The following is a 26,960-nucleotide window of genomic DNA, read 5'->3' as shown; positions in this document are numbered from 1 at the left end:
CAGGATTTAAAATAATTATTATTGACGAAGTTTCAATTTTTCTTTATTGTAATATCTAATTTAATTGAAAAGCTAAACTTTATATTCCCGTAGTGCACCTCCAATTTGCCAAGACGAAATTTCGGAATTGACAATTCCTGAAAAAAATCTAATGATTATTTAATATCTTTATTGCATATAAAATAAATGCAAATTAATAATAGTCAAAAAAAGAAAAGTCTTTCGCGGGGCAAGAACAGGATACTGCGGGGATTGGGCACTGGGCAGGTTTCTGCTAACTAGCTGGGTTTGTGGGGCTCACGGCCGTATGGCCCCCTCCCCCCACCAACCCTATCTCCCCTCTCTGAAAATATAAAAAGTATAGTGGTTTCTAAAACTTAAAAGTTTAAGCCCCAGAGACAAATTTATCACGACGACCCTGAACAAAGTGAAAAATTTGAGTGCGAAAGTTCGCAGCAATATTTAAAATCAGTTTAGTGATTTGAACGCCCAAAAATCTTAATTTCGACAAAAAAAAGAAATATTCGCCCAAGAGGTGGAATCGAGCTACTGCGCCTCATGACGCCTACAGGTTTGAAGCCAGCACCCTAGACCACTAAGTTCGCCCGGACAAGATATTTTACCAAATCTTCTATTTATTTTACTGACAGTGTCGTTGAGTATTTTCACTAATTCCTTCAAAAATACGCATATTTTTTATTCTAAGCATTAAACGGTTGAAAAGATATTTTCTTACAACAGTTTTTTCCTGGGAAAAAAATAAAATTAAATTTGCAATGATCACAAAAACATCAAATTATCAGTAATTTAAAAACTCTGTTTGTCAGAGTCATCTAGCGGCCGATTCGAACAACTTACATAAACATGAAATGCAGTTTTATTCAATATCACATCATGCAGGCCTGAAGAGGGAGGGAACACCCGGACGCCATGAGCCTCTGCTATGCAGACACGCAGAAATGAGCATGCGCAATACATCAAAATGTGCCTGTATATAATACAGTCACATTTTTCTCATTTTTTTGTATCTTGCAGATTTTTTAATAATTATTTTTCTGGAATGTTTTGTCATAATTCCTTCATTTATGAATGTGCTTTGTGAAATTTTGGGATTAAAACATTTTCCATTGATTTTGGAACAAAGTTGAATTTGTCATAATTTTTCGGGATTTTTTTAAAAGCTAATATCGTTTTTTACTCACCCTATAGTAGGCTGTCTCATATATGTATATCATTATAGTATAATGTATATTGTAAATGCAATACGCATCTATATAAATTATACAATATGTAAAACATGGGGGGTGGATTTCAACAAATCAGGAGTAGGTTATAGGCTAGTTCCTAATCTAATAACTTTTTTATTAGATATTTTTTATGGAATTTCTGTTAAACGTTTAAAAACTAGAAACTAATATACTTTTGCTTTCTGTATGTGATTCTAAATCCATCAAAAACGGGGAATTACATAAATTCCGACTAAACCACTTTAATGGAAATCACAATTTTGTTTAGTCGGATTCGGAGAAAACGTTCAATTTATTTCTATCTTGACTAATCTCTAATCTCTAATCTCTAATCTCTATGCCCGGCCCATTATCGTCATTTTAAAGTTGCATATTTTTGCTAAATAGGTTTAGAAGATATTAAAATAATTGCTTCTGGTTTATACCAGTTTAAAATCAGCTCAAGACCGTACCATGGTGTAATATTGATACCAGGGCTCCGGTTCTATATTTTCCAGTCTTCATAAACAGACGGTACAGTGAGGATCAAAAAGAATAATTAGTGAATTTAATGAACCTAGAGGTGATGACAAATGATTGAAATAAGGTATTTTAGTTATAAAAAGTGCAGAATTATTTTCAATGCAATATAAGTAGAATTGAAAATTTTATAGAGCAATTTTCTATCTTAAAATAAACTAGCTGTAGTACCCGGCGTTGCCCAGGTTTATATTATTATTCATATCTGTCTATCTCTCTATCTCCCCATCTCTCTATCTATCTACCTTTTCTATCTATCTATCTATCTTAATCTATCTATCTATCTATCTATCTATCTATCTATCTAAATCTATCTATCTATCTATCTAAATCTATCTATCTATCTATCCATCTATCTGTCTGACTATCTATCTATCCATCCATCCATCTATCTATCTATCTATCTATCTATCTATCTATCTATCTATCTATCTATCTATCTATCTATCTATCTATCTATCTATCTATCTATCTATCTATCTATCAATCTATCTATCTATCTATCTATCTATCTATCTATCTATCAATCAATCTATCTATCTATATATCTATCTAGCTATCTATGTATGTCTATTTTCCTATATTTATTATTTATATATCTATTTATCTATCCATCTAGCACTTTGTGTAAATCTATTTTCTATATTTTGCTATCTGTCTATCTATCTATCTACATTTTTATCAAGCATCTAAGTTTCTATCTTCTTGTAAATGAATCAATTTAGAATCTTTGAAATTGTAAATCTATTTAATTGATTTTCATTATTTTTATAGATGAATTGGGACCTAATCTAATTTATTTGAGCTATTCGATGATTCAAATTTGAACCGGTGTTAGGCAGTTAAAGTTCATTAAATTTGGTCCTTGGTTGGATAATGATATTATGAATTAGTATTTTTATTGTCTAGTATCTGGTGTCTATTAGCTAGTATCTAGTGTTTTGTATCTAGTGTCTATTGTCTAGTGTCTAGTGTCTAGTGTCTAGTGTCTAGTGTCTAGTGTCTAGTGTCTAGAGTCTAGTGTCTAGTGTCTAGTGTCTTGTGTCTAGTATCTATATTGTCTAGTGTCTAGTGTCTAGTGTCTAGTGTCTAGTGTCTAGTGTCTAGTGTCTAGTGTCTAGTGTTAACTCCGGGAATGGAACTATTTTAACAACAATATTTCACTGAGCAATATATCATATTGACGAGAACTGAAGAAGGACATGAGAAGGACTAAACTAACTTAATTTCTATCTACAGAACTCATGTACACCACAAGTACTCAATGACATGAGAACAGCCAATGTTCACAACCGACCTAGTTAAACTATAAAATAGGAATATCTTTAAAACATCTCTGTACATTTAAATCTTTCAGGATGAAAAATGTCGTCTTATGCGCAATCTATCTTTATCTATGGAAATGTCTATCTTTAGAAAGGCTTACCTTTGAAATGTCCTATCTATAAAATGCCCTATCTTTGAAATGAACTTATCTTTCAATGAAATGTCCTGTCTATAAAAAATGTCCTGTCTGTAAATGTTCTATTTATAAAATGTCCTATCTATGATTTTGTTATCTATGAAATGTCCATAAATGTAATGTCTTTCTAAAAACGATAGATTTTCACACCTGAAAAAAAAAATCCCCCCCCCCCCCCAAAAAAAAAACTCTTTTACCATCTGTATAATCTAAAAAATCATTTATAAAATACATTCTCACTATACAGTATAATACAGGTGCATTAGATATATAGATTTCCACAACTAGTACAGAACATCACATGTTCACTGTTCAGTATTGCTAAACATTCATACCGAAAACTTATCAGAATTAATCATAGAGTAAAGAATAGATTTAAATAAGAGTTTTCTTCGAACCTGAAAAGGAGTTCAAAGTGTACAATGTACATTTCTAGTGAATGTTCCAGGAACCACTTAAAGGGAGTGTCTGGCTGAACAGTAGACAAGACAAGGTAGTTGAACTGAGGTCCAGTGCCCCGCCACAACCTGCGAGCGCCAGGAGGACTTTACAAAATCGATTTTGCGCTCTCACAATAGCAATTATACGCCGTAAAAATGTCTTATAGGTCTAAAATGTTTCTTTAAAAAAATACTCTACAATACTGCACTCTCAGCTTAACTCCCATGTCTTGCCAGACACTCCCTTTAAAGAACTGCATAGGATCACAAGGACTGCAAATAAGGAACTAATGTGAGGAGGAATGCGGGCCTTGTTATCTTCAATCATTCGATTTTTTAATTTATAAATATTACATCAATATTTTAATGTACACAGGAAAATCTCTAATATCCTTTTTCAAGATAACAGATTTTCTGTCCCAGGGCCCAAAAGGTTATCAGCACATAATGTGTGAAGTACGTTTGCAATACGATGACAGTTCAACAAAATGGCGGTTTTACACTTTTTCGGAGTAAATAGCACTAGCTCTATACATATTCTCTACTCTGTGGATTTAAGTTTTATATTTCAATCAATCAATTTCCTAATTCTTTTTTCACGCCCCTGCGCAATTCAAGTGTGCAGGTTTAATAATCTGTGATCCTTCACTTTAGACTTTTTTGAGCCATTAAATTCTATTTTGTGTTTATAAATTTTGTTGGGTTGAAAAAGTGTATCGGTCCAAGGTTAACGGTAGAAATCATTTCATTTATACTAAACTAACTCATTTAGTTGTATTATCAATGAAGATAATAATTGTTCGAAAAGTCATTAAGCATATATACAAAAACACAATTTTTTTGGTAAATTGTAAAATCAATGATTTCACTGATTTTTCTGTTCAACTTGGTGCATTTAAAAAAAAATATAAACATTTTTTCCGGCAAAATTTTTAAAATTTGACCTAGTCAATCAAGGTAATAAGGCAAGGAAAGTTAATTGCGGTTGAGTATTCTCTGCGTACATATTGAATGAAACCAGTTCTCTCTGGGCGGTATTTGTAAACAAGAATTGATGCATCAGTGCTCCTATAGTATCTAAAGAGGATAAAAGCATTTAATCTATATATAAATTTGGCTTGTCTGTCTGTTTGTTTGTATCCAATAAACGTCAAAACGGCTGAACCGATCGGGCCCAAATTTTTTGTGGGACATCNAAAAAATTTGGGCCCGATCGGTTCAGCCGTTTTGACGTTTATTGGATACAAACAAACAGACAAACAGACAGACAAGCCAAATTTATATATAGACTAGCCTTAGAGTTTATGAATGATCAAAATTTCAAATATTTGTCTCCATCAAAATTCGATCTTCATCAAATTTTTGAAAATTTTGAAAATCCACGAAATTTTTTGTGAAAATCCGCGAATTTTTTTTTGTTTTGTTTTACGATGTACACAAAGAGAACATGTTCACAATTAATTTAGAAGATGGGCGCGAAGCGCTCTATAAGGCTAGTTTTGATAATTTTGATAATATGACCAGAATATTTCATTGGTTTTTTATGTGAAAGATGGATCCCATGTCAGGCTGTGAGTTGTGACATCCGTCTTATAGCCCAGAGACAATAAACTGCAGTACACAAGATGCGTACACCTCTAAAAACTATCTTTACATTATTATTCTTTGCTGGCAATAAACCTCTACTGGGTTATTGTGAGTTGCTAGAATAATGCAGGCCCGATCGAAAAACCGGTTTGACGTTTACTGGATTCAATCAAACAGAAGGACGAACTAAGTTTATATATTATATATATATATATTATATATATATAACTTTAAGTTTCGAACGAAAAGGAATTTGAGAACTTTATAAAACGTAGAACTANCACGTGACCACTTTACTGCACTGCCATTGGTGGAATTTCTGGTCAAGTAATACGGACGTAAAAATAATATTATGAATGAAATCTATTGAAAATAGAAACAACAAATATAAAAGTAAACCTAAATTACAATTAGCTTTCTCTGGGATATCATCTTTTTCAGATTGGTTGCTGTTTTTCTGAGCATGGTCTGTTTAAACCTACTATTTCTATACGAAATTGTATATATATGCATTTTCGTACAAGTTTGAAACAGCTTTATATCAACTCTCGAGTTAGGAACTTCAGATAGGCGTCTCAAGGGTCTCGATGAAAAGCTAAAGTGATTAGCTTTCAGCCTATACCCCCTTTCATTTTTCCTTTACTGTCCCTTTAAAAGGAAAAAAAATCATCCTTTTATTTTGGAATATAATAGCCATTTTTGGGAGTTTCAAAAACATTATTTTAATTGCTAGGATATTTGTCATTTTTAGTCAAAGTAGAAGGTTTTTTGAGTACTCAAAAATTTACTAAGAATGTCTCAATGTCAATTCTGTTTAAACAAAATATTAGAAATTTTATTTTTTATTCGTCTTCATAATATCATGATGAGGCCGAGGAACAAGAAGCCTTGATTTTAAATAATGAATTTTTTCCTCAAGCTAAAGTACCATTCATTTATTTTTTATGTATATTGTATATGTAAACTGAAAAGTTTCAGACACTAAAATGTAACCACACTTGTACACTTGTTAAAAAGGTCAGTCTTTATAGAGTACATTGAAAATGTAATAAAGAAAACCATCCCCATAAAAACAAACCAAGCATTGCTTTAAAAAAAAAAAAAAAAAAAAATTTCGCCTTCGGCGCCCTTCTTTGCACCCCCCCTAGAAAAATCCTGGTTACGGGCCTGAAGATGCTGATAACATTTTCAGTATTAGAGGTTCAGTTAAGATAAGAACATTTTAAAAAAGAAAAACATAAGTTGCAAACTGTCAAGACGGGGACTTGGGGGAGATGGGCATTGAAAATTGAAGCCATCCTGGAAAATCTAAAAAGTTCCGATCCCCTGAAAAAATTCTCGTTTTTTTCAGGGGATCTGAACCTGGCCCCCCCCCCCCCCTCCCTATACCTTTCTTGTTTGTGAAGATAGGGGAATTAATATTGATATTTAAACTGAAATTAAGAACATTTTTATTCATCTAATTAAATTTAAGAAATGTAAATGTTTTTAACTCTATCATTAATGCCCTAAATGAAGACAAATTTAAATTCAAGCGGCCTGTAAAGTTTTTAAGAGATAGTGAGGACATACTTTTTGTCATTAATAACAAGAAATTCAGTAGAAGATAACTAGAGAAATAATAGAATAGAGGGGAATTCTTTATAAGCTGTACTTTTCAATGCCATTGTCAAGAAACTTATTTTAATAAATTCATCTCCCCCCCTTTTTCCACGGAGGTGTTGGATGTTTAGTAGTATGAAGTGATAATCAAATCAAGAAGATAAAAATGTTTAGGAATTGATCAGTTTGTGATTTATCCTCAAACATTTGATAACTTCATATTGTATGAAATTGGTTTAATTTATAGAATTTTATCATTGAGACAACAAATTGCTCTTGTATTCATATGTTTAGTTTTTACACAAAGGAATTGAGTTTTTGTTACAAACTGAAATTTTTAAATCCCTATATCTTTGGAACCTGATGGAGTAAACCTTTGATATTTCAAACTTAGATTATTTAATATAACAGTATACTTAGATTGAGATATATTGGGTCTAAGACATTGGGTTCCAAAGATATAGGGATTGGAAAATCAGAATTTGTGGCAATGACTCAATTCCTTTGTTGTGTAATTTATTTTTCATAAATCGAAGCCGATTTATTAACATTTTTTATTTAAAGCTGTTTTTATGCCTACATTTCAAAGATATTAGGTAATTTTAAAACTTTTAAATTGTTCTATGACGAAAAATCCCTTGGGGGTTGAAACTTCTACCAATTTTAATTGTTCTGAGAGTAGAATAAATAACCAACCATACATAGGATACATCAAGGTGCCAATGCAAGGAAAGTTAGTTGTGGTCGCGTATACTCTGCGTAACCAGTTCTCTCTGGGAGGAGTTTGTAAACAAGAATAGATGCATCAGTGTTCGTTAAGTATCCAAGGAGGTTAAAAGCATTTAATTTTGATAATTTTGAAAAATCACATAATAGTTTCCTATGACCAGAATATTTCATAGAATATTTTTGTGAAAATGGATTCCATGTCAGACTATGACATCCGTCTAGTGTTTACTTTTCCGTCCAAAGACAGTACACTACAGTACAAAAAATTCGCACACCTCTGAAATAACTTTCCTTTCATTAGTACCTTGGGATACATAGAAAACTGTTCACGATATAGTTTACACTGTACACTGTACAATATTCGATGTTACAGTGTACATAAATAATAATATACCGCACAAATGTACTTTAAATAGATACGTCAAAGTAATTGTTATTGATTTTTATCCAAATTCTCAATTATAGACATCTAAATTCTACACGTAATGTATATTCAGTATGGCTGAATATGCATATTTTAATTTTAGTAAAGCTCTTTGCATAAAAATTTATATTTGTTTTATATTAATTTATATTTGTGAAAAGGCTGATCTTTTTTAAAGGAACCCATGGGGTGATGTAGTCTTAACAACAATTATATTTTTTCAATTTAATTTCTAAGTGTTTTTAAAACCTACGCAAGGCCGGGTATACAGCTACTTTTCATTGTATTCCATTCCTAGGGGGTGCTTTTAGTTCTCAAACCTTTAACCTGTTTTTTTCAGAAATGTGAAGATGGCAGGAATATTTCTATATATTCTACTCCTGCTGGTTTCCACAGCAAAGGTTAACTTTTTCAAATATATTAATTTTGAAGATTGATTTCTATTTGGAGAGACAGTCGACATAATTTATAGCTAGACTAGATATAGCAAATAGATTATCAAGTATAATAGGTTAAATTTACAGCTATAGACTAAATATAGCAAATAGATTATCAAGTATAATAGGCTAAATATATAGCTATACTAGATATAGCAAATAGATTATCAAGTATAATAGGTTAAATTAATAGCTAGACTGGATATAATAAATAGATTATCAAGTATTACAAGTTAAATTTATAGCTAGACTAGATATACCAAATAGATTATCAAGAATAATAGGTTAAATTTATAGCTGGTCTAGATATAGCAAATAGATTATCAAGTATAATAGATTAAATTTATATCTGGACTAGATATAGCAAATAGATAATCAAGTATAATAGACTAAATTTATAACTAGACTAGATATAGCAAATAGATTATCAAGTAAAATGGGTGGCAACAGAGAAATGAACAAATTATATTTGACGTAACAAGTGTCAATAATAACAAGGAAAACAACATTTTCTCCCATTACTGATAATGTTTTCCAAGATTAAATAAAAAAGATTAAAAACAGAAAATAAAAACACGAAATTGCAATTATTTTACTGTAAGATAAGCACTTTATTTTCACTATTATTAAACATGTTGTCGGACACACAAAACTGTTGACACTTGTGACGTAAGAATTTATCTGTTCTGATAGCGTACAAATTCTACATTACCATCAATTTACTTGATAATCTATCTGCACTCTGCAGTATTGGAAAAATATAAGTTCTCTTTGTAGAATCTTTTTTAAATGCTTAAATCCACTTTTCTGAAGAACAACGCTTGAACAGAAGTAAAACTAGGATATGTAATAATTCTTAAATTGAAACTCTGTACGTCGATAGTTCCATCAGACTGTTTTTTTTAAAATACATCCTCGATATAATTTTTTTATGAATGAATAGTTATTGTTTTTTTTTTATAAAAGAGAACGTAAGCGTGCATGGAAGTGACCCAAGCTATTCAAGAATTGTATTGTCTGATTCACAACGGTTTTCGTTTTTTTTTAGGTTTAAAAATGTTTAATTTTGATCATTCCTATATATGTTCCTGCAGTAGAAATGCGCAAATCACCTTTTTAGAGAAACCTCAATTGAAAATAACTAGTTTTAAAGATTATAAACATTGATTTCTAATCATACTTGAGAAGACAAAGCTTTTAAGGTACCGTTGAAGTTTCGTTTACGGTCCCAAATTGATATTTTTATATTTCAGGGCAATGTTCTCGATGAAGTAAACGCGAAAACAGATGAATATAAAGAGGCACAGAGTTTTAAACAGCAGTTCTTTTCTTTTAACTTTTATTACTTTTTTCATTTTCATTGTACTTCAATCTTTAACCATACAAAATATGAGGCATTTGCCATTTTCTGTTGTGCGCGCATGCCCCGTAAAATTCCAAAACAGAGAGAGGGGCATTGAATTTTGTAGAATAATATCTGTGGGATGCCTGCGTAGAGACTAGCAGCTGGTGGGGTCGTAAATGTAAGGCATCTGGCCGCAGCGCTCGGCTCCCTAGCATGTCCTGCGCTCAACCCCAAAAAGTGTCATAACTTAACCTAACCCGTGGCCTGTCCTAGCCGCAGCGCTCGGCCCAGAAAGTGTCTTAACCTAACCTAACCCTGTATAAATAGTAATTTAATTATTTTTCTGGATCTACAAAATTCAATCCCCCTCTCTCTGTTTTGGAATTTTACGGGCATATGCGCACAACAGAAAATGGCAAATTTTACAAACATGAAATAAAATAAAATTAATAAAACTCTCTGTGCAGAAAATCCATGTTGTAGACAGTTTAGACCTACTTATCTACCTACTACTCCTAACTGTAGGAAAATAATGCAATCAGTATTTTAAAACAAATGTTTTTATTAAAAAAAAAACTTTTAACTGGGAGTAACGATAAATAAACATATTTGGTATTAAAAGTCATGGAGAATAAAACTAACCCTGTTATTTAGGCTAAACCCATGATGATTGGTTACTTTGGAAATTTTTTAACAGTGATTTTGGCGTAGATTGATTAAAATATTGGATCTGATTATATTATTGTATTTTCCAGCTATAATTACTACCTGGGTGTTTAAGAAGCATCGTCTTAAGTTTATCCATGAGTCGGGAGTATCTGTTATTCTTGGTCTTGTGGTCGGAGCTATACTTAGGTTTACAGGATCCACTAACAGGTATAGCTGGTGTATCTATTCTTAGGTTTACAGGATCCACTGACAGGTATAGCTGGAGTATCTGTTCTTAGGTTTACAGGATCCACTAACAGGTATAGTTGGAGTATCTGTTCTTAGATTTACAGGATCCACTAACAGGTATAGTTGGAGTATCTGTTATACTTAGGTTTACAGGATCCACTAACAGGTATAGTTGGAGTATCTGTTCTTAGGTTTACAGGATCCACTAACAGGTATAGTTGGAGTATCTAATATACTTAGGTTTACAGGATCCACTAACAGGTACAGTTGGAGTATCTGTTCTTAGGTTTACAGGATCCACTAACAGGTATAGTTGGAGTATCTGTTATTCTTAGGTTTATAGGATCCACTAACAGGTATAGTTGGAGTATCTGATATTCTTAGGTTTACAGGATCCACTAACAGGTATAATTGGAGTATCTGTTATTCTTAGTTTTACAGGATCCACTAACAGGTATACCTGGAGTATCTATTCTTAGGTTTACAGGATCCACTAACAGGTATAGTTGGAGTATCTGTTATTCTTAGGTTTATAGGATCCACTAACAGGTATAGCTGGAGTATCTGTTCTTAGGTTTACAGGATCCACTAACAGGTATAGTTGGAGTATCTGATATTCTTAGGTTTACAGGATCCACTAACAGGTATAGGTGGAGTATCTGATATTCTTAGGTTTACAGGATCCACTAACAGGTATAATTGGAGTATCTGTTATTCTTAGTTTTACAGGATCCACTAACAGGTATACCTGGAGTATCTATTCTTAGGTTTACAGGATCCACTAACAGGTATAGTTGGAGTATCTATTCTTAGGTTTACAGGATCCACTAACAGGTATAGCTGGAGTATCTGTTCTTAAGTTTACAGGATCCACTAACAGGTATAGCTGGAGTATCTGTTCTTAGGTTTACAGGATTCACTAACAGGTATAGCTGGAGTATCTGTTCTTAGGTTTACAGGATCCACTAACAGGTATAGGTGGAGTATCTGTTATTCTAAGGTTTACAGGATCTACTTAAAGGTTTAGCTAGATGGTACATGTTTTAATGATTTCAACCCACTTTGACATATTTTTAGATTTTGCAGAAAACCCCAAAGTTTCACGTTTTTCATGATAGTTTTTCATTAAAAAAGGTTAATTCAGTGTTCCATATTCAGCTTTCGCTTAGTTTAAGCTATTTGTTGGCAAGGTAGATGAATAGCTTTATCTTTAAAAAAGTGTACTGCAGTTCTTGGGATGAATGTACGTTAACAAACTTAGTTATTACATGGGCAGAGTCTTGTTTATATTCCTCTCAAAATCTTCAATTCAAGGGAATTAACTGTATACTTGCCTCTATAGGATATACTTGGAATATAATACTCTAAATTGGATACTCCATTGATAATAATATTCCTCTCAAAATCTTCAGTTCAAAGGAATTAACTGTATACTTGCCTCTATAGGATATACTTGGAATATAATACTCTACATTGGATACTCCATTGATAATAATATTCCTCTCAAAAACTTCAAATTATCTGTTTTCAAACAAATATTGATTGTTTGAGTAATTGAAAGGAAGACGAAGTTTGAAGGAAAATAAATTTTTGTATGTTTTCCCCCTTCAATAATACATTTACAACTTAAAATGTGCACTTATTTATGTAAACTAATAATTTCAAATGTTTTAACATTGTTTTTTATGTTTAAAAAGTGAGCTGAGTTGATGATAACTTTAAGGGGAGGTGAATTGTCGCAAAGGAGTCGATCTGATACAGGACACCGGCTGTTTTTTTTAAATCACGAGTACTCTGCAAGTTTTATCGCATAATATAAAAGTTTAGGGTTTCATTCAAAGATTTAATAGTTATTCTACAAAAGCTGAAAACTTTAGAATTGTGGATATCGAGATCAATGCTTGATCTCTTCTTTTTATTAATCTTATGCTAAAATCCAGGATATTGTCTAAACTGCAACCAATCAGAGTGTTTATTGTACAAACCAAACATCCAATCAGAAGCCAAGAAAAATCAAAATTTTGGCGCGTTATCAACGAGAGAGCTCTCATTGGTCCGAAAAAAAGCAGGGAAAAGAGAGTATTAAGTAGAAAATCGCAGTTACATAGATTTAGTAATCGTGATATCCAATACACGAGTTTTCGGCTCTTAAGTGAATTTATTTTCTTGGAAATTGTGGGAAAATTGTAGAAGTTATCTTAATCAATGAATCAATTTATTTCAGTATAACTGTTCTTGATGTTGCTCCTAAACCATCTTTCTCCGCTGGAAACGGAAGCTATATCTTCTCCCCTCCGGATATACTGAGGATGAATATTAGGAACATAAATCAATTCATTTATTCTTTTATCATGAAATTTGTTAACATTTTAAAATTTGTTAGTATTCATTTGCTTTTGGTTTTTCTGGATTTTGGGTTGTACTATAGCTATAAACCAGATTGTTATGTACAGTAGCTATAAACTTGTTTGAATTGTTATGTACAGTAGCTATAAACTTGATTGAATTGTTATATACTGTAGCTATAAACTTGTTTGAATTGTTATGTACAGTAGCTATAAATTTGTTTGAATTGTTATATACTGTAGCTATAAACTTGTTTGAATTGTTATATACTGTAGCTATAAACTTGTTTGAATTGTTATGTAATGTTGCTATAAACTGTTTTGAATTGTTATGTAATGTTGCTATAAACAAGTTTGAATTAAGTACTGTAGCTATAAGCTTGTAGGACTATTATATCTGCATCTTACTTGTTTGAATTGTTATGCACTGTAGCTATAAACCAGTTTAAATGGTTAGGTACTGTTGCTATAAGCTAGTTTGAATTGTTATGCACTGTAACTATAAACCGGTTTGAATTGTTATGTACTGTAGCTAGCAACTTGTTCGGATTTTTTTGTACGTAGCCTGATACCGGGTTTAATTGTTATGTATTGTATAATTTAACCGGATTGAATTGTTATGTACTGTAGTGGACAAGTGTTTATCTACTCTATGTCTGGACCTCAGGCTGATGTTGAAGCATCTCAGGAGATAACAGAAATACAGGTGCAGTACATTGTACACTTTACAGTATATAAAGTGTACAGTGTTCAGTTCATGAATTTCTGGATTGCCGATAAATTATAAATATGAATGTTCTTAAGGTATTTTTTTTTATTTCAAAAATAAACATTTGTTTTGTCGTTTTTTTTCTACATTCCATAAAACAGTTACAGGATTTACAAAAAGGAGATCTGTTTGCTCCTCAAAAATAAAGAAATAATTTGTTGTTTCATTCGTCCAAATTTTCACTTAATAACAGAAAAATATATTTAAGAAAGATTTATTGAGAAATAAACGATACATGAGTAAGATGATTAAATATCTTGGAGTAATCGGATTTCACATTTTACGATAAATAATTCTTGAAAAATAAAAATCTTTTTACCTTTTGATCTGTTTGATTTTTTTTCTTTTATCAATCTGAGCTTGACATTTTTAAATCGACGAATTGAGCTAAACCTCGTTGAAGGGTTCATAAATTCTGATCAGACAAGGATTAAAAAAAATAAAACCAAAAACAGATATAACTACTTTAAAATGTGTTAGTTATACAGAAGACAGTAAAAATATTAACCTGCTTCTTTCTGTAACCTAACAATTTTGTAAACTTGGCAATTTGGTAAATCTAAACATTTGGTAATACTGAAAATTTTGTAAAATTGACAATTTTGGTAATTCTGACATTTTGGTATTCCAAAAAAATTGGTAAACTTGACAATTTGTGCAGGAAAAGGCGACCTTTGATGCTGAAATATTCTTCTACATGATCCTGCCTCCAATAATATTCAATGCTGGATACTCAATGAGGAAAAAACATTTTTTTTCAAACATTGGCTCAATTCTAACCTTTGCCCTGCTAGGTAACAATGAAAATTAGGTTCGTTAGCAATTCGGTGAGAATAAAAAGCAATTCCAAATTCCAAGCATGGGGTTTACGTTCCCTAGTTTTCAGGAAATTGATAATTTACAATTTCAATTTCTGGATAAAAGTATAAAAGTGACTGGCGAATTTATAAATCTGAGTATCAGAGTCAATTGGGATGATAATAAATGAAGAATTAACAATAATAAGTATTGATCATTTGTTGTTAAAAATGGTGTTTTCCTTCCTTTAAGTACAGATTTACGTATTGTTTACTTTAAATTTTCATCAATAGTTTCTATTTATTAATTGTTTATAAAACTTTTCTTTTTGTTTTTGGAACTTATCATTTTTTATTTAAAAATTACATGACTTAACTTTCCATCATTTATTCATTATCAATTTAATTTTAGGAACTGTCATTTCGACTTTTGCTGTGGCCGGTTTAATGTGGATGGTGGTTCAGGTATTTTTTTTTGAAAAAATATTAGAATTTTGTCAAAAAAATTTAAAGTAAAGGGAGTGTTCGCGAAAAATGAAAGGGGGTATAGGCTTAATGCGATAAAAAGCGCTTTTGATCGCTACTAATCTTACTTCTATCTGTTGCAAATGTAAGGAGAAAATTGTTAAAAACGACTAACACCGAAGAACGTAGTGTTCATACAAATTCAGAAAGATGCTACATACGACTTAGACCGTAAAACAATCTTGTTAAAACAAATTCGAAATATAAGGAAGACGATTGTTCCGACTCAAATGCCGATGTTAATTCCCTGGATGTGTGTGTACACTGAATACACAGAATCCTTTTCCGCCATACAACACACCCCACATGTCAAATCTCCGCTCAACCTAGCTCCCGCTTCACCAGTCAGTCAGCGGAAAACACTCATTGGGAAAATATTTCATAACCTTTTGTTTTAATAAATAAAGATTAGAAATACCATTAGATCTCTTTTATTTCATTTTAAAGTCAACAAATCTATTTAATTTCAAACAAATCATTCAGATATTACACCCTATGGTCATCGATTATCTTTCGCCACATTTATATATAGTTGATTTTTCATAATATGTTTTGATTTTATTTTTTAAAATAACATTCTGCTTCCAACCTGTTTTCGAACATTCCTGGAAAATATGAAAATGTCGTCTTCATTTCCACAAATCCTCGAAACAGGAATAAATGTATAGAATAAAGTATAAACTCTTAGATCATAACAATTAAAACATATTATGAAAAATCAAAAGCGAAAGATAATCGATAACTATAGGTTGTAATATCTGAATGATTTGTTTGAAATTAAATTGATTTTTACGGTCTAAGTTGTATGTTGCAATTTTCTCAATTTGTATGGGCGCCATGTTATTCGGTATGAGACGTCTTCAACAATTTTCTCCTTATAGACGCAACAGATAGAAGTAAGATTAGAAGCGATCAAAAGCGCTTTTTTATCGCATTAAGCCTATACCCCCTTTCATTTTTCGCGAACACTCCCTTTAAAAAAAATGTTTAAAAAATGATTTTTCTAGTTGATCAGTACAAAGATGAGGTTCTTGGACACCCTGTATTTCGGTGCTATAATCTCGGCTACTGATCCTGTTACAACCCTGGCTATATTTACAGATCTTCATGTAGACCCTACACTCACAGGACTTGTACTAGGTACATACGAGGTCGGATTTTATGAATAGCCAGCATTAGCTGAACTAGATTGTGCTGGTTAAGCTGTTTCTCAATTTTTGGCCGAGAGTGCATGAGAGAATCAGCTAACCAAGGTCAACCCACAAAGAATGAGATTTCAGAGACGACTGTAAGGAATTGATTCAGTATTCTTCCTTACGCTCATAATTCATGCTTTAAATAGTTTCTTTTCTTTGAAATATCATTTAGTAAATTATTTACAGTCTAAACTCTATTCAGAGACCTAAAGCTGACCTTCATAACTTCTTATCGTTTAATTTAAAGAGATTTAGGTCGTCTTTTCCTTTGTATACTTCTAGCTGTTGAATAGAGCAGGAAATCTGATTGGTCCCTATTTTATTTCTTGTTAAAATATGAAAAGTTAAACCAAATTTTAAATATTAATATTAAAAATTTATCAGAGTTCGATATTAATGAATTAGTTGAGTTAGGTATTTATTTTTTTAAGATTTAAGTTTGTTACTTTAGGTTTAAACAAAATTAAATTTTTAAAATTAAGATTAGCTACAAAATGTCTGTTGATTCAAAGAATTCGAAGAAATTGTTAACACTTTTGTTCAATTCTTCTTACTTTTTATTGACTCTCTCTCTCTGACTCATGTAAAATTCCTGGTCCACCTTCCATGACATAATATAAGTCATTTTACGCATCATATTTTTGTTTGGGTGTCTGTCTGTTTGTTTGCTTGTTTGTCCGATCAAAACTCAGGAGCCCCTTGACCGATTTTCCTCAAATTTTGATTTGGGAACTCGGGAGAGCCACGGGAATGTTCTTAGCTTGGTTTTGAGATTCTAAGTTGAGTGGGTCGACTTTTATCGGGAAAAATAGCTAAAATTTACGACCAAGTGCGGGTAAACGGTGTAAGTAACTATGAGTAACCTGGGGAACGCGGGTTCCCAAGCTAGTAACTTAACATTTCTTATTTCTAGGAGAAAGTCTGCTAAATGATGCTGTAGCAATAGTGCTTTGCGGAGCAGTTGAAGATTATTCAAGATTCTTTATTCAAGGTAGAAAATATCTTATCTGCAGATTAAATATTTAAAATTGATCAAAAAATATTTTACGTAACAAACATTGACAAACAAAATACGAATAAAATACTGATTACTTAACCCCCCCCCCTCCCTCCGCCCTTCACCTGTTTTGGAACAAACGTAAATATTTCAATTATTTTATATTCATTATTTCATTCATTATTATATTACATTCATTATTTTATTCATTAATTTATTCAATATTTCATTCATTATTTCATTCATTATTTCATTCATTATTTCATTGATTATTTCATTGATTATTTCATTGTTATTTCATTCATTATTTCATTCATTATATCATTAATTATTGCATTGTTACTTTATTCATTATTTCATTCATTATTTCATTTATTGTTTCATTCATTATTTCATTCATCCTATCATTCATTATTTCATTCATCCTTTCATTCATTGTTTCATTCATTATTTCATTCATTATTTCATTTATCCTTTCATTCACCTAATCACCTATCCTTACATTAATTATTTCATTGTTATTTTATTCATTATTTCATTCATTATTTCATTCATTGTTTCATTCATTATTTCATTCATTATATCATTCATTCATTGTTTCATTCATTATTTCATTCATTTCACCTATCCTTTCATTCACCTAATCATTCATCCTTACATTCATTATTTCATTGTTATTTTATTCATTATTTCATTCATTATTTCATTCATTGTTTCATTCATTATTTCATTCATTATATCATTCATTATTTCATTGTTATTTCATTCATTATTTTATTGTTATTTCATTCATTATTTCATTCATTCTTTCATTCATTGTTTTATTTATTATTTCATTCATTATTTCATTTATCCTTTCATTCACCTAATCATTCATCCTTACATTCATTATTTCATTGTTATTTCAATCTTTATTTTATCCATTTTTAGGAGACCCCGATTCTTTTGAGGTTGTGGCCTTTTTTCAGACAATCCTGAATTTTTTCACAATTTTCTTTGGATCTGTCGGACTCGGTTCTCTCCTTGGCGCTATCACTGCTCTAATCACAAAAGTAAGTTGGTTAAACTGTTCTTAGACTAAAAGGTTGATGGAAAGACAAACTTTGACCTGAGGTTGTTTGTGGAGTATCGACATCACTTTATATCTGCAATTTGGGCACTTTTATATTTGATGATCAATGCATGCTTGATCCTTTTATTACAGTTATCTCTTCAAGGTATGACCACTCCGGGATATCTTAGTTAAATTTAATTAATCCGTAAGTCTAAAAAAACTGGAGATCAAAGCCTTTTCTAAAAATGATATTTTAAAATTTAACAACAATATTTTAATTCATTTAATTATGCAAAGCTAAAATAGGAGACACATTTGAGAACATTTTTAAAAGTAGCATCAGATTTTTGATTGGGTCAAAAAGTTTTGTAGGTTTTTAAAAAAATGTTGCAGTACACTTTTTATGTAAACACAAATGTAAGTTTCTAGTGCACTTTTCTTGATCTTATGTTGGGGGGGGNTATTTTCTTATCTCAGAATTATCAAGCCATACAAAGATTTCTAGTTAAAATTAATATTGTTTAGTTCACACATGTCCGAGACTACACCATCCTGGAGACATCTATGTTCTTTCTCCTCTCCTACTCCAGCTATCTATTCGCAGGAACTAATTCGTTTTTTACAAAATAAAATTACAAATAATATTTTTATATATTTTTCAATAATTTAAACAGAAAACCCTTCTAAATATTTAAAACATTTTAAAGGACAAGAAGAGTTGCCAAATACGATTTAACCATTTAATTTTTTTGTCTGTCATTGCAACTCTATTTTTAACATTAATACTGAAATACATTTTTTTTGCCAGCTATATTCAAAAACCTAATTATTTCTCTTCTAAATATTTAAGCTTGATTAAATTTTTAGAATTTTCAATTTATCTTATCTTTATCTCTATTTTTTTATCCTATTAAATACAATTTTCTGAGAAATTACCTTTTTTAATATTTTTATCTAAAACTGAGAAAAGGTTTTATTTAGATCTGCCCCCCCCCCCTCCCGGAGCCCCCCACACTCAACCACCACTCCTCCTCTGTTCAAAACTTTTTTAAAACCATTTTGTTTGTGCAGAGGTTTGCTCTATGTCTGGGATTGTATCAGTTCTCTTCTGTGGCATTACTCAGGTGTTAACTTCACTCATATTCTCAAAAGGAATCTACATTCTTTATATATACTTTGCTTGTCTGTCTGTTGGTTTGTATCCAATAAACGTCAAAACGGCTTAACCGATCGGGCCCAAATTTTATGTGAGGCCTTGCGTGACCCAAAAGGAAGTTTACGGATGATTGATTTTTCAAAAATTTTCTTTAACAAAATTTGATTTTCAAAATAAAAATCACAAAATAACCTTTTTTCTGCCATTTCCCAAATGTAGTCTGCTCTATTGTGGTTTTAATATTACCAGAGAAATGCATGATTTTGCTCCAAATATACGAAAATGTTTTTATTCAATTAAATATAATTTTTTTTCATATCTTTGGTAATTTTGAAAGAACAAAAAATAAATCATCCCAGACGAAATAATATGACTGACATTTGATGTTTTAATTTCAACCATTTTATTCTTGTTTGCTAAACCAACTTTTAATCTTATTCTTGATTAAAATACATGATTTAACTGTTAAAAATTAATACAAATACACGCAAATCAAGTTTTCAATTTTAAAGGCTCCGTTTTAATTGCTCTAAAATAATAATCCTCTTTTAACTGTCTTCCATCGAATAAATGTAAAATAAATATTGTTTTTCAGGTTTATTTAGATTTCTTTTTAGATCTATCATCTTTTTTAATTCAATGAACATTGATTTGTTAGGATTCACTTTATTCTTCTTTATTCAGCATTTGCTCGTTAGACCGGGTATTTTGTTGATTGTATTTGAAAACAAATTTGATTGACCCCTACCTGCTTATTTTACATACAAAGACTTCATGAAGTTTTTTTACTTTCTATATTTTCACAGTACTTTTTTTTGACGCCCCATCACATTTAAAGATTCTTTATCTATTATGCTGTTCTAGGCCCACTACACTATACAATATATAAATCTTCTGTTCTAGGCCCACTACACTATTGTTTATATGTACAATATATAAATATTCTGTTCTAGGCCCACTACACTATTGTTTATATGTACAGTATATAAATATTCTGTTCTAGGCCCACTACACTATTGTTTATATGTACAATATATAAATATTCTGTTCTAGGCCCACTACACTATTGTTTATCTGTACAATATATAAATCTTCTGTTCTAGGCCCACTACAATATTGTTTATATGTACAATATATAAACATTCTGTTCTAGGCCCAATACACTATTGTTTATATGTACAATATATAAATATTCTGTTCTAGGCCCACTACACTATTGTTTATATGTACAATATATAAATATTCTGTTCTAGGCCCACTACACTATTGTTTATCTGTACAATATATAAATATTCTGTTCTAGGCCCACTACACATTCCACAATCTGTCTGCTGAATCAAAACTAAGAACTCGTCAACTGTTCGAACTTCTCAACTTTTTGATGGAGAACTTTATATTCTCGTATATAGGGGTCAGCATGTTCACTTTCAGGTCATGACAGGGAATCTTTTCCTTTTTATAAATACACATAAAACTCCCAATTTTTTTAATTAGAAACATATTTCATAAAATGGTTCGATATTTTCTGCCAAAATGATCGATCGCGTTTCGTGGATTATGAACATTTTTTTCGTGTTTCATTATAACAAGATGGCATTACCCCCAAAGAATGAGTCTTCAGAGTCGTCTGTACATATTTTTTTCAGCTTTTTTGTCAGATTTAAGGTTCCTTGCACCTGTAAATTTCTTTCTTTTTAAAAGAATGTGACAAAAACCCTAAATTCAAATTCCATCCTCCAATCACTGCAACAAAAGAGGGATTATCAATTACAAGTTACAACCTAAAGAAATAATTTTAAAAGTTTCACAACAGCAGTTACGAAATCATTGCAAATGATTGTCACAGAAAATTGTTTGAACTTTCTCTTTTTCTTTTTAGTATACAGGGTGTCCCACATCAAATTAGACCGCGTCAATGGGATATACAGGGTGTCCCACATCAAATTAGACCGCGTCAATGGGATATACAGGGTGTCCCACATCAAATTAGACCGCGTCAATGGGTCTAAATTACAATTTGGGGGATAAATCAGAAAATTTAAGAAGAATCAATCATTTTAAAAAATTTAATAGGGCTAATAGAAATTCTTTTTGTAGAAAATGCTAGATTTTTCGAGTCTTATGGGCGTATTTTGGCGTTAAAGATTGGAGATAATATAATATGATATGGAACGCTCTGTAGTTTTATCAAAGCCAAACCAAACACTAAAAATTATGAAATTTACAATTTGAAATTGTGTTTAGTCGGCACAAGTTTGAGTTTATCTTCATACTCGGAGCAGTTCTTGCAATAGGGGTTGCTAGAGCTCTTAACATCTATCCTCTTAGCTTACTACTCAATCTGGGCAGGTTAGAATATTTAACATCTTAGTTTTAAATGTTAAATATTTGAATTTTTTATTTTCCATAATTTTAGGAGTAAACCGATCCCATGTAAGTACCAGCACATGATGTGGTTCTCAGGACTCAGGAAAACTAACTCAAAACAAAACATGAACTCAATCCACTCACAATTCTTATCCTTCTTTTACTTGAAGGGACTGTAGGCGTAATATTAAACGACCCTATAATTTTCATAACGTGTTAATGTCTAATGCCCTTTAAAAAAACCTTTGTCTGATCAAGAATGAATAAGATTTCATTTTTTTCTGTAGAAAAGTAATTTTCTCTAAATAGTAGTAATAGTAATAATGATAAAAGTGCAGCTACAAAGATAATGAAGAAAATTGTCAGAATTTAACACGCTCTAAGGTTGAAAAACGCCGACATCTTTCATAGTGCTACTCAGATAGAGCTTTTGTGTACTAGACAATGAACATGCCTATCTGAAAATGAAGGTTTTTTAAATTAAGTCTACAGTCACTTTAAACATTCAACTGGAATTCATGTGAATTTGTTTGTTCTTGAGCAGAGGTGCTCTTGCATTCGCGCTGGCAATCAAGAACACTGTGTCTGAAGCTAGACAGGAACATTTCCTAACTTTATTTTGAAAATTAAAAAAATATCTAAATATATAATCCTTGATTTAGGTTTCTCAAAATATACAGAATGTACCAAACTGGAAGTTAAAATTAATAGCAATAAGTAGTTCTACTAGGTATTGCTAATTAAACTACTTCTATATTTTGGCAGAAGGTGCAAAAGCGTTGTTCAATTAGTCTTACATAGTTCAAATATGCTATTCATCAATGTTTGCCAAAAATTCTTTTCAATTGCATTCACTTTATAGTTTTTCTAAGAAAGATTTAGAGAAAATGCAAGTTTAGATAATATTGACGACAACCTCACTGATTGCCATTGTTACTGTTATATTCTGCGGGGGATTGACCCCACCACTCCTAGGACTTCTGAAGGTATACATAGTTTACAGTGCGGTCATGGATGGTGTACCGTGTACAGTTTATATGGTACGGTCAGATGGTGTACAATGTAAGGTACTGATAGATGGTGTTCAATGAATAGTACAGGGTTAGATGGTGTCGCAAATATAGTACGGGCGGAGGGTGTACAATGTGATGGTGAACAATGCATTGTATACAGGACGGTTAGATGGTTTGGAATGCATATTAAGGTCAGATGGTGTACCGTGTATTAAGTACGGTTTGATGGTGTATGGTGTATTGTATTGTTAGATGGTGTATGATGTATAGTGCGGTTATAGTGAGGGTGTACGGTGTACAGAACTGTTAGATGATGTACAATGTATTGTAAGGTACAGTTAGATGGTGTAGAAAGTACAGTACGCTCAGATGGTGTACCGTGTACAGAACGGTTAGATGGTTTACAGTGTACAGAACGGTCAGATGGTGTACAATGTATAGTACGGTTAGATGGTGTACCATGTATTGTATAGTACGGTTAGATGCAGTAAACAGTGTATATAGTACGGTTAGATGGTGTAGAAAGTAAAGTACAGTCAGATATGTACCGTGTATAGTACGGATAGATGGTGTACAATGTATTGTACAGGACGGTTAGATGGTGTACGGTGTATAGTACAGTTAGATGATGTAGAAAGTATAGTACTGTCAGATGTACCGTGTACAGTACGGTTAGATGATGCACAATGTATTGTATAGTACAGTTAGATGATGTAGAAAGTATAGTACTGTCAGATGTACCGTGTACAGTACGGTTAGATGGTGTACAATGTATTGTATAGTACAGTTAGATGATGTAGAAAGTATGGTACGGTCAGATGTACCGTGTACAGTACGGTTAGATGGTGTACAATGTATTGTATAGTACGGTTAGATGCAGTAAACGGTGTATAGTACGGTTAGATGGTGTACAATGTATTGTATAGTACGGTTAAATGATGTACACTATACAGCAAAGCTAAGATGAAATACCTTGTTTACACAAAAGATAAAAGTTAGGTTTAATTTTAGTCTTCACATTGAAGATTCTATAAAATATTCAGGTTTGATAACTATTATTTTTTAATTTAAAATGTTATCAGCATTTAAAAAAGATTGTTTTTCCTATTTTTAGATTCCTATCGGTGTAGTTGATCCTGGGTCGGATGAGACCCAAATAGAAGCAGGAAGAGAAGAAGAGGAAGGAGAAGGACATGAACGTAGAACCCAAGGACAAGGAGAACTAGTAGGAGGAGAAGGAGGGTGCTCTGATAGTTCCATTGAATCTCAGTCATTCAGCCAGGAGGTTAGGGGGTTAGGGACTTGTCAAAGATACTGTAGACGTAATTTTATGCGACATTGTCTAGATTCACAACAGTACCCTTATATACATTCGACTGATCATTGATGATGAAGGTTTCCTGATTTTACCTATATTATGTAAGATGTTTTATCCAGTCGTCATCGTATATATCAATATAATGAGAACTACTTTCGATCTCAACTTTTGATTTCTACCAAGCTTAACATCATTACTTATTTATTATTTATTGAACAGCATGGATAAATCAAACATGAAAAAAGAAAAGCTGTCAATTCAGAGTTTCGATTTGATTTGATTTGTAAACTTGTAATTTGATAACAGAAATTAAAACGTAGATAGAAAAGTCGTCTTCATTGTATTGATGAAACGCCGACCACCATATAAAAAAGCACTTTATTCCAAGAGTCACAAGAAATATATCTTTTCATTCGAATTTTCAAAAACACCATATTGGACATTTCAGGGATACATAAGTGTATCCTATATAGCTTGAACATAAATGTTAGCGAGAAAATAACGGATTTCTCTGCCGTCAATTCGCGGAAACAAGTTAATTTGATTTTTTTAAATATCTTTTGTGAAGGAAATTTTTGAACGTTACGTCTGAGACTCCCATAAATGGTGATAATGGTGTCTCAATAAATTAAAAAAAATATTTTAAATCATATATTTAAGGTTCCTAAGAGTTCCCTAGCTCGACACTGGAAATCTCTTGATAAAACCTTACTTAAACCTTTACTTACAAACTCACAACCAACCCTCCAGGTAAACATGACGCACTCGCCCTTTAAAACCTTTCATATGGCACATTCTCCCTTTAGGATTCAAAGTTGACGAATGTTCCCTCTAAAAACTGTTAAATGCGCATTCTCAATTTTATATTTTGAAATCACACATTTCTTAACATTGTTGATCAATGTTTGACGCATTTTCTGATTATAGAATAATGCATTCTCCTTTCTCCAAACATGGATAATTATTTTGCATCCGTTTTTTGTCAAAGTTTCCTAAATCCTAGTAATTATATTTAGGAAACGATGGCCTGGCTCGGACCTGTAGCGCGCTGGTTAACTACTACTGATCAAATGGCGGGGACGTATATCACACGAGGGTAAGATTTAATATCTATATAATGAAACAAGACATTCGTATATATATATGTTGCGTATAGCCAGCTAAACGGCTGGACCGAATGGGCTTAATTTTTTTTGTGGACATTTTTTTTCACGGGCAACGCCGGGCCCTTCAGCTAGTATATCATAAAGTTAAAATTTGAACGAAACCCTTTTACCTCCTTTGACTCCGCCGAGGTGTTTTATCTTTTACAGTTGTTTAACAAAATGTAAAGTTTAGAATCCTTAAATTTTCATTTTACAAAGATAGGTCAAACAATTAATGCTGCAAATTATTTCTGAGCACAAAGGTTTAACTTACATTATTTGTAATGTATTTTTTCCTACTTATTCTCATGGTTTTATCTTCTTGATTGTGAATTTTATTGTCATTTGATAAAGGCTGCAGCCCTGAACTGTCATTTATATTTTAAGGGAGGTTAAGCGTAACCCTCCATGTAAAGATGCAATGCCCGATTTACAACGGTACCCTTGAAACCTTAATCTGATCAAAAATGTGGAAAATAACGTCCTTTTCCTGACTCTAAAAGTGTTTATATCTGTGAGTGCCTCCATTGCTTCTTATAATTCAGAAATGCGCAAGTTATTTTTTCAGAGAAATTGTAAATAAAATCAAACAATTTGAAGATACTTACTTATATATGGATATATAATTCATGCTAGATTAACAAAGCGTCGGGCATTGCCACCTTTTTACATAAAGGGTCACTTGAAATACGCTTACAGTCCCTTTAATTCTATGATTGGTTAACATTTTATTGCTTAAAAACTAATATTTTTAGAAATCTGCCAGGCGGAAATGAATCATACAGAGAACAAACAGATGTCTCCAACCCTCAATATCAAACCTCCAATCCAACCCATCCTCCAATACTGCCTCCATAGCTAGAACTGAAACCTCCCAGGCATAGAAATATATAAAATTTATTTTTGGAAAATTATAGATAACAAAATTTAATTCCAATATAATTTTCGCTGAACTTTTTTTTAAAGCTTTAAAAATTTCTCGATTTATTTTTTGAGTCTTCTAATCTAGTTTAATTCGTGAATAAAGAATGACGCTGTTAGTCTCACCCGTCTCCCGTAAAGGAACTGTTATTTTAAATAAAACTTCATTTTTAACGTGACATAACCGATTAACAACGGTCCCCTTTAAAACTTAGATTGGTCAAGGATGACACAGGAATCTTTATTTCATGAGTAGAAACGCTATCGTTATATTAGCACACAAAGAAATACGGAATTCTCCGCCGTCGAATATCAGATAAAGGTTTAAAGGGTACCGTTATGAATCGGACTTGCCACACCACAACTCGACAATTCCTTTGAAGTATTATTTACATAAAATATATATATCTCTTTAAAGAAGGAAACAAGGAGAAGATATGGAGTTTACAGTCTACAATACATTCTCTAAACAATCTTAAACGGACGAAATATGAAAATCAGAAACCATGATCTAATGATCTAGTGCAGCGGTACTATTATATGTATAGGAAAAAGTAGAGTCCTCCGATCAAGGTTGCTTGATGTTGTTTGTTTGATGTCACACAAGAAACACAAATTTTTCATTTATCTCATCTTTTTACTTAAAATATATCGATTTATGACTTGTT

General features: G+C 31.8%; 1 protein-coding gene across 2 annotated transcripts; it reads left to right on the top strand.

Moving 5' to 3' along the window:
- Positions 1 to 1,750: 1,750 nt before the first annotated feature.
- LOC111698313 (sodium/hydrogen exchanger 9) lies at positions 1,751 to 26,960 on the top strand. 2 transcript variants are annotated; one of them, XM_023468623.1, is made up of 24 exons: positions 1,751 to 1,833; positions 8,351 to 8,411; positions 9,701 to 9,748; positions 10,260 to 10,317; positions 10,548 to 10,668; positions 12,914 to 13,009; positions 13,665 to 13,740; positions 14,465 to 14,597; positions 15,013 to 15,065; positions 16,133 to 16,265; positions 17,235 to 17,312; positions 18,249 to 18,370; positions 18,898 to 18,976; positions 19,444 to 19,496; positions 20,832 to 20,959; positions 21,773 to 21,877; positions 21,945 to 21,998; positions 22,440 to 22,494; positions 22,795 to 22,881; positions 24,023 to 24,193; positions 24,887 to 24,976; positions 25,243 to 25,322; positions 26,127 to 26,249; positions 26,711 to 26,960. In XM_023468623.1, exons 1-23 carry the CDS (start codon positions 1,820 to 1,822, stop codon positions 26,227 to 26,229), a joined length of 1,998 nt encoding a protein of 665 aa, XP_023324391.1. In that variant the 5' UTR covers positions 1,751 to 1,819; the 3' UTR covers positions 26,230 to 26,249; positions 26,711 to 26,960. The 2 variants fall into 2 exon arrangements, with proteins under 2 accessions (XP_023324391.1, XP_023324392.1); XM_023468624.1 differs by lacking the exon at positions 1,751 to 1,833 and adding an exon at positions 6,254 to 6,272.

Source organism: Eurytemora carolleeae, unplaced genomic scaffold (genome assembly GCF_000591075.1).
Source record: "Eurytemora carolleeae unplaced genomic scaffold, Eaff_2.0 scaffold206, whole genome shotgun sequence".
Lineage (NCBI taxonomy): Eukaryota > Metazoa > Arthropoda > Copepoda > Calanoida > Temoridae > Eurytemora > Eurytemora carolleeae.
Note: the sequence above shows the minus strand (reverse complement) of the source record. Positions and strands in the feature narration are given on the sequence as shown.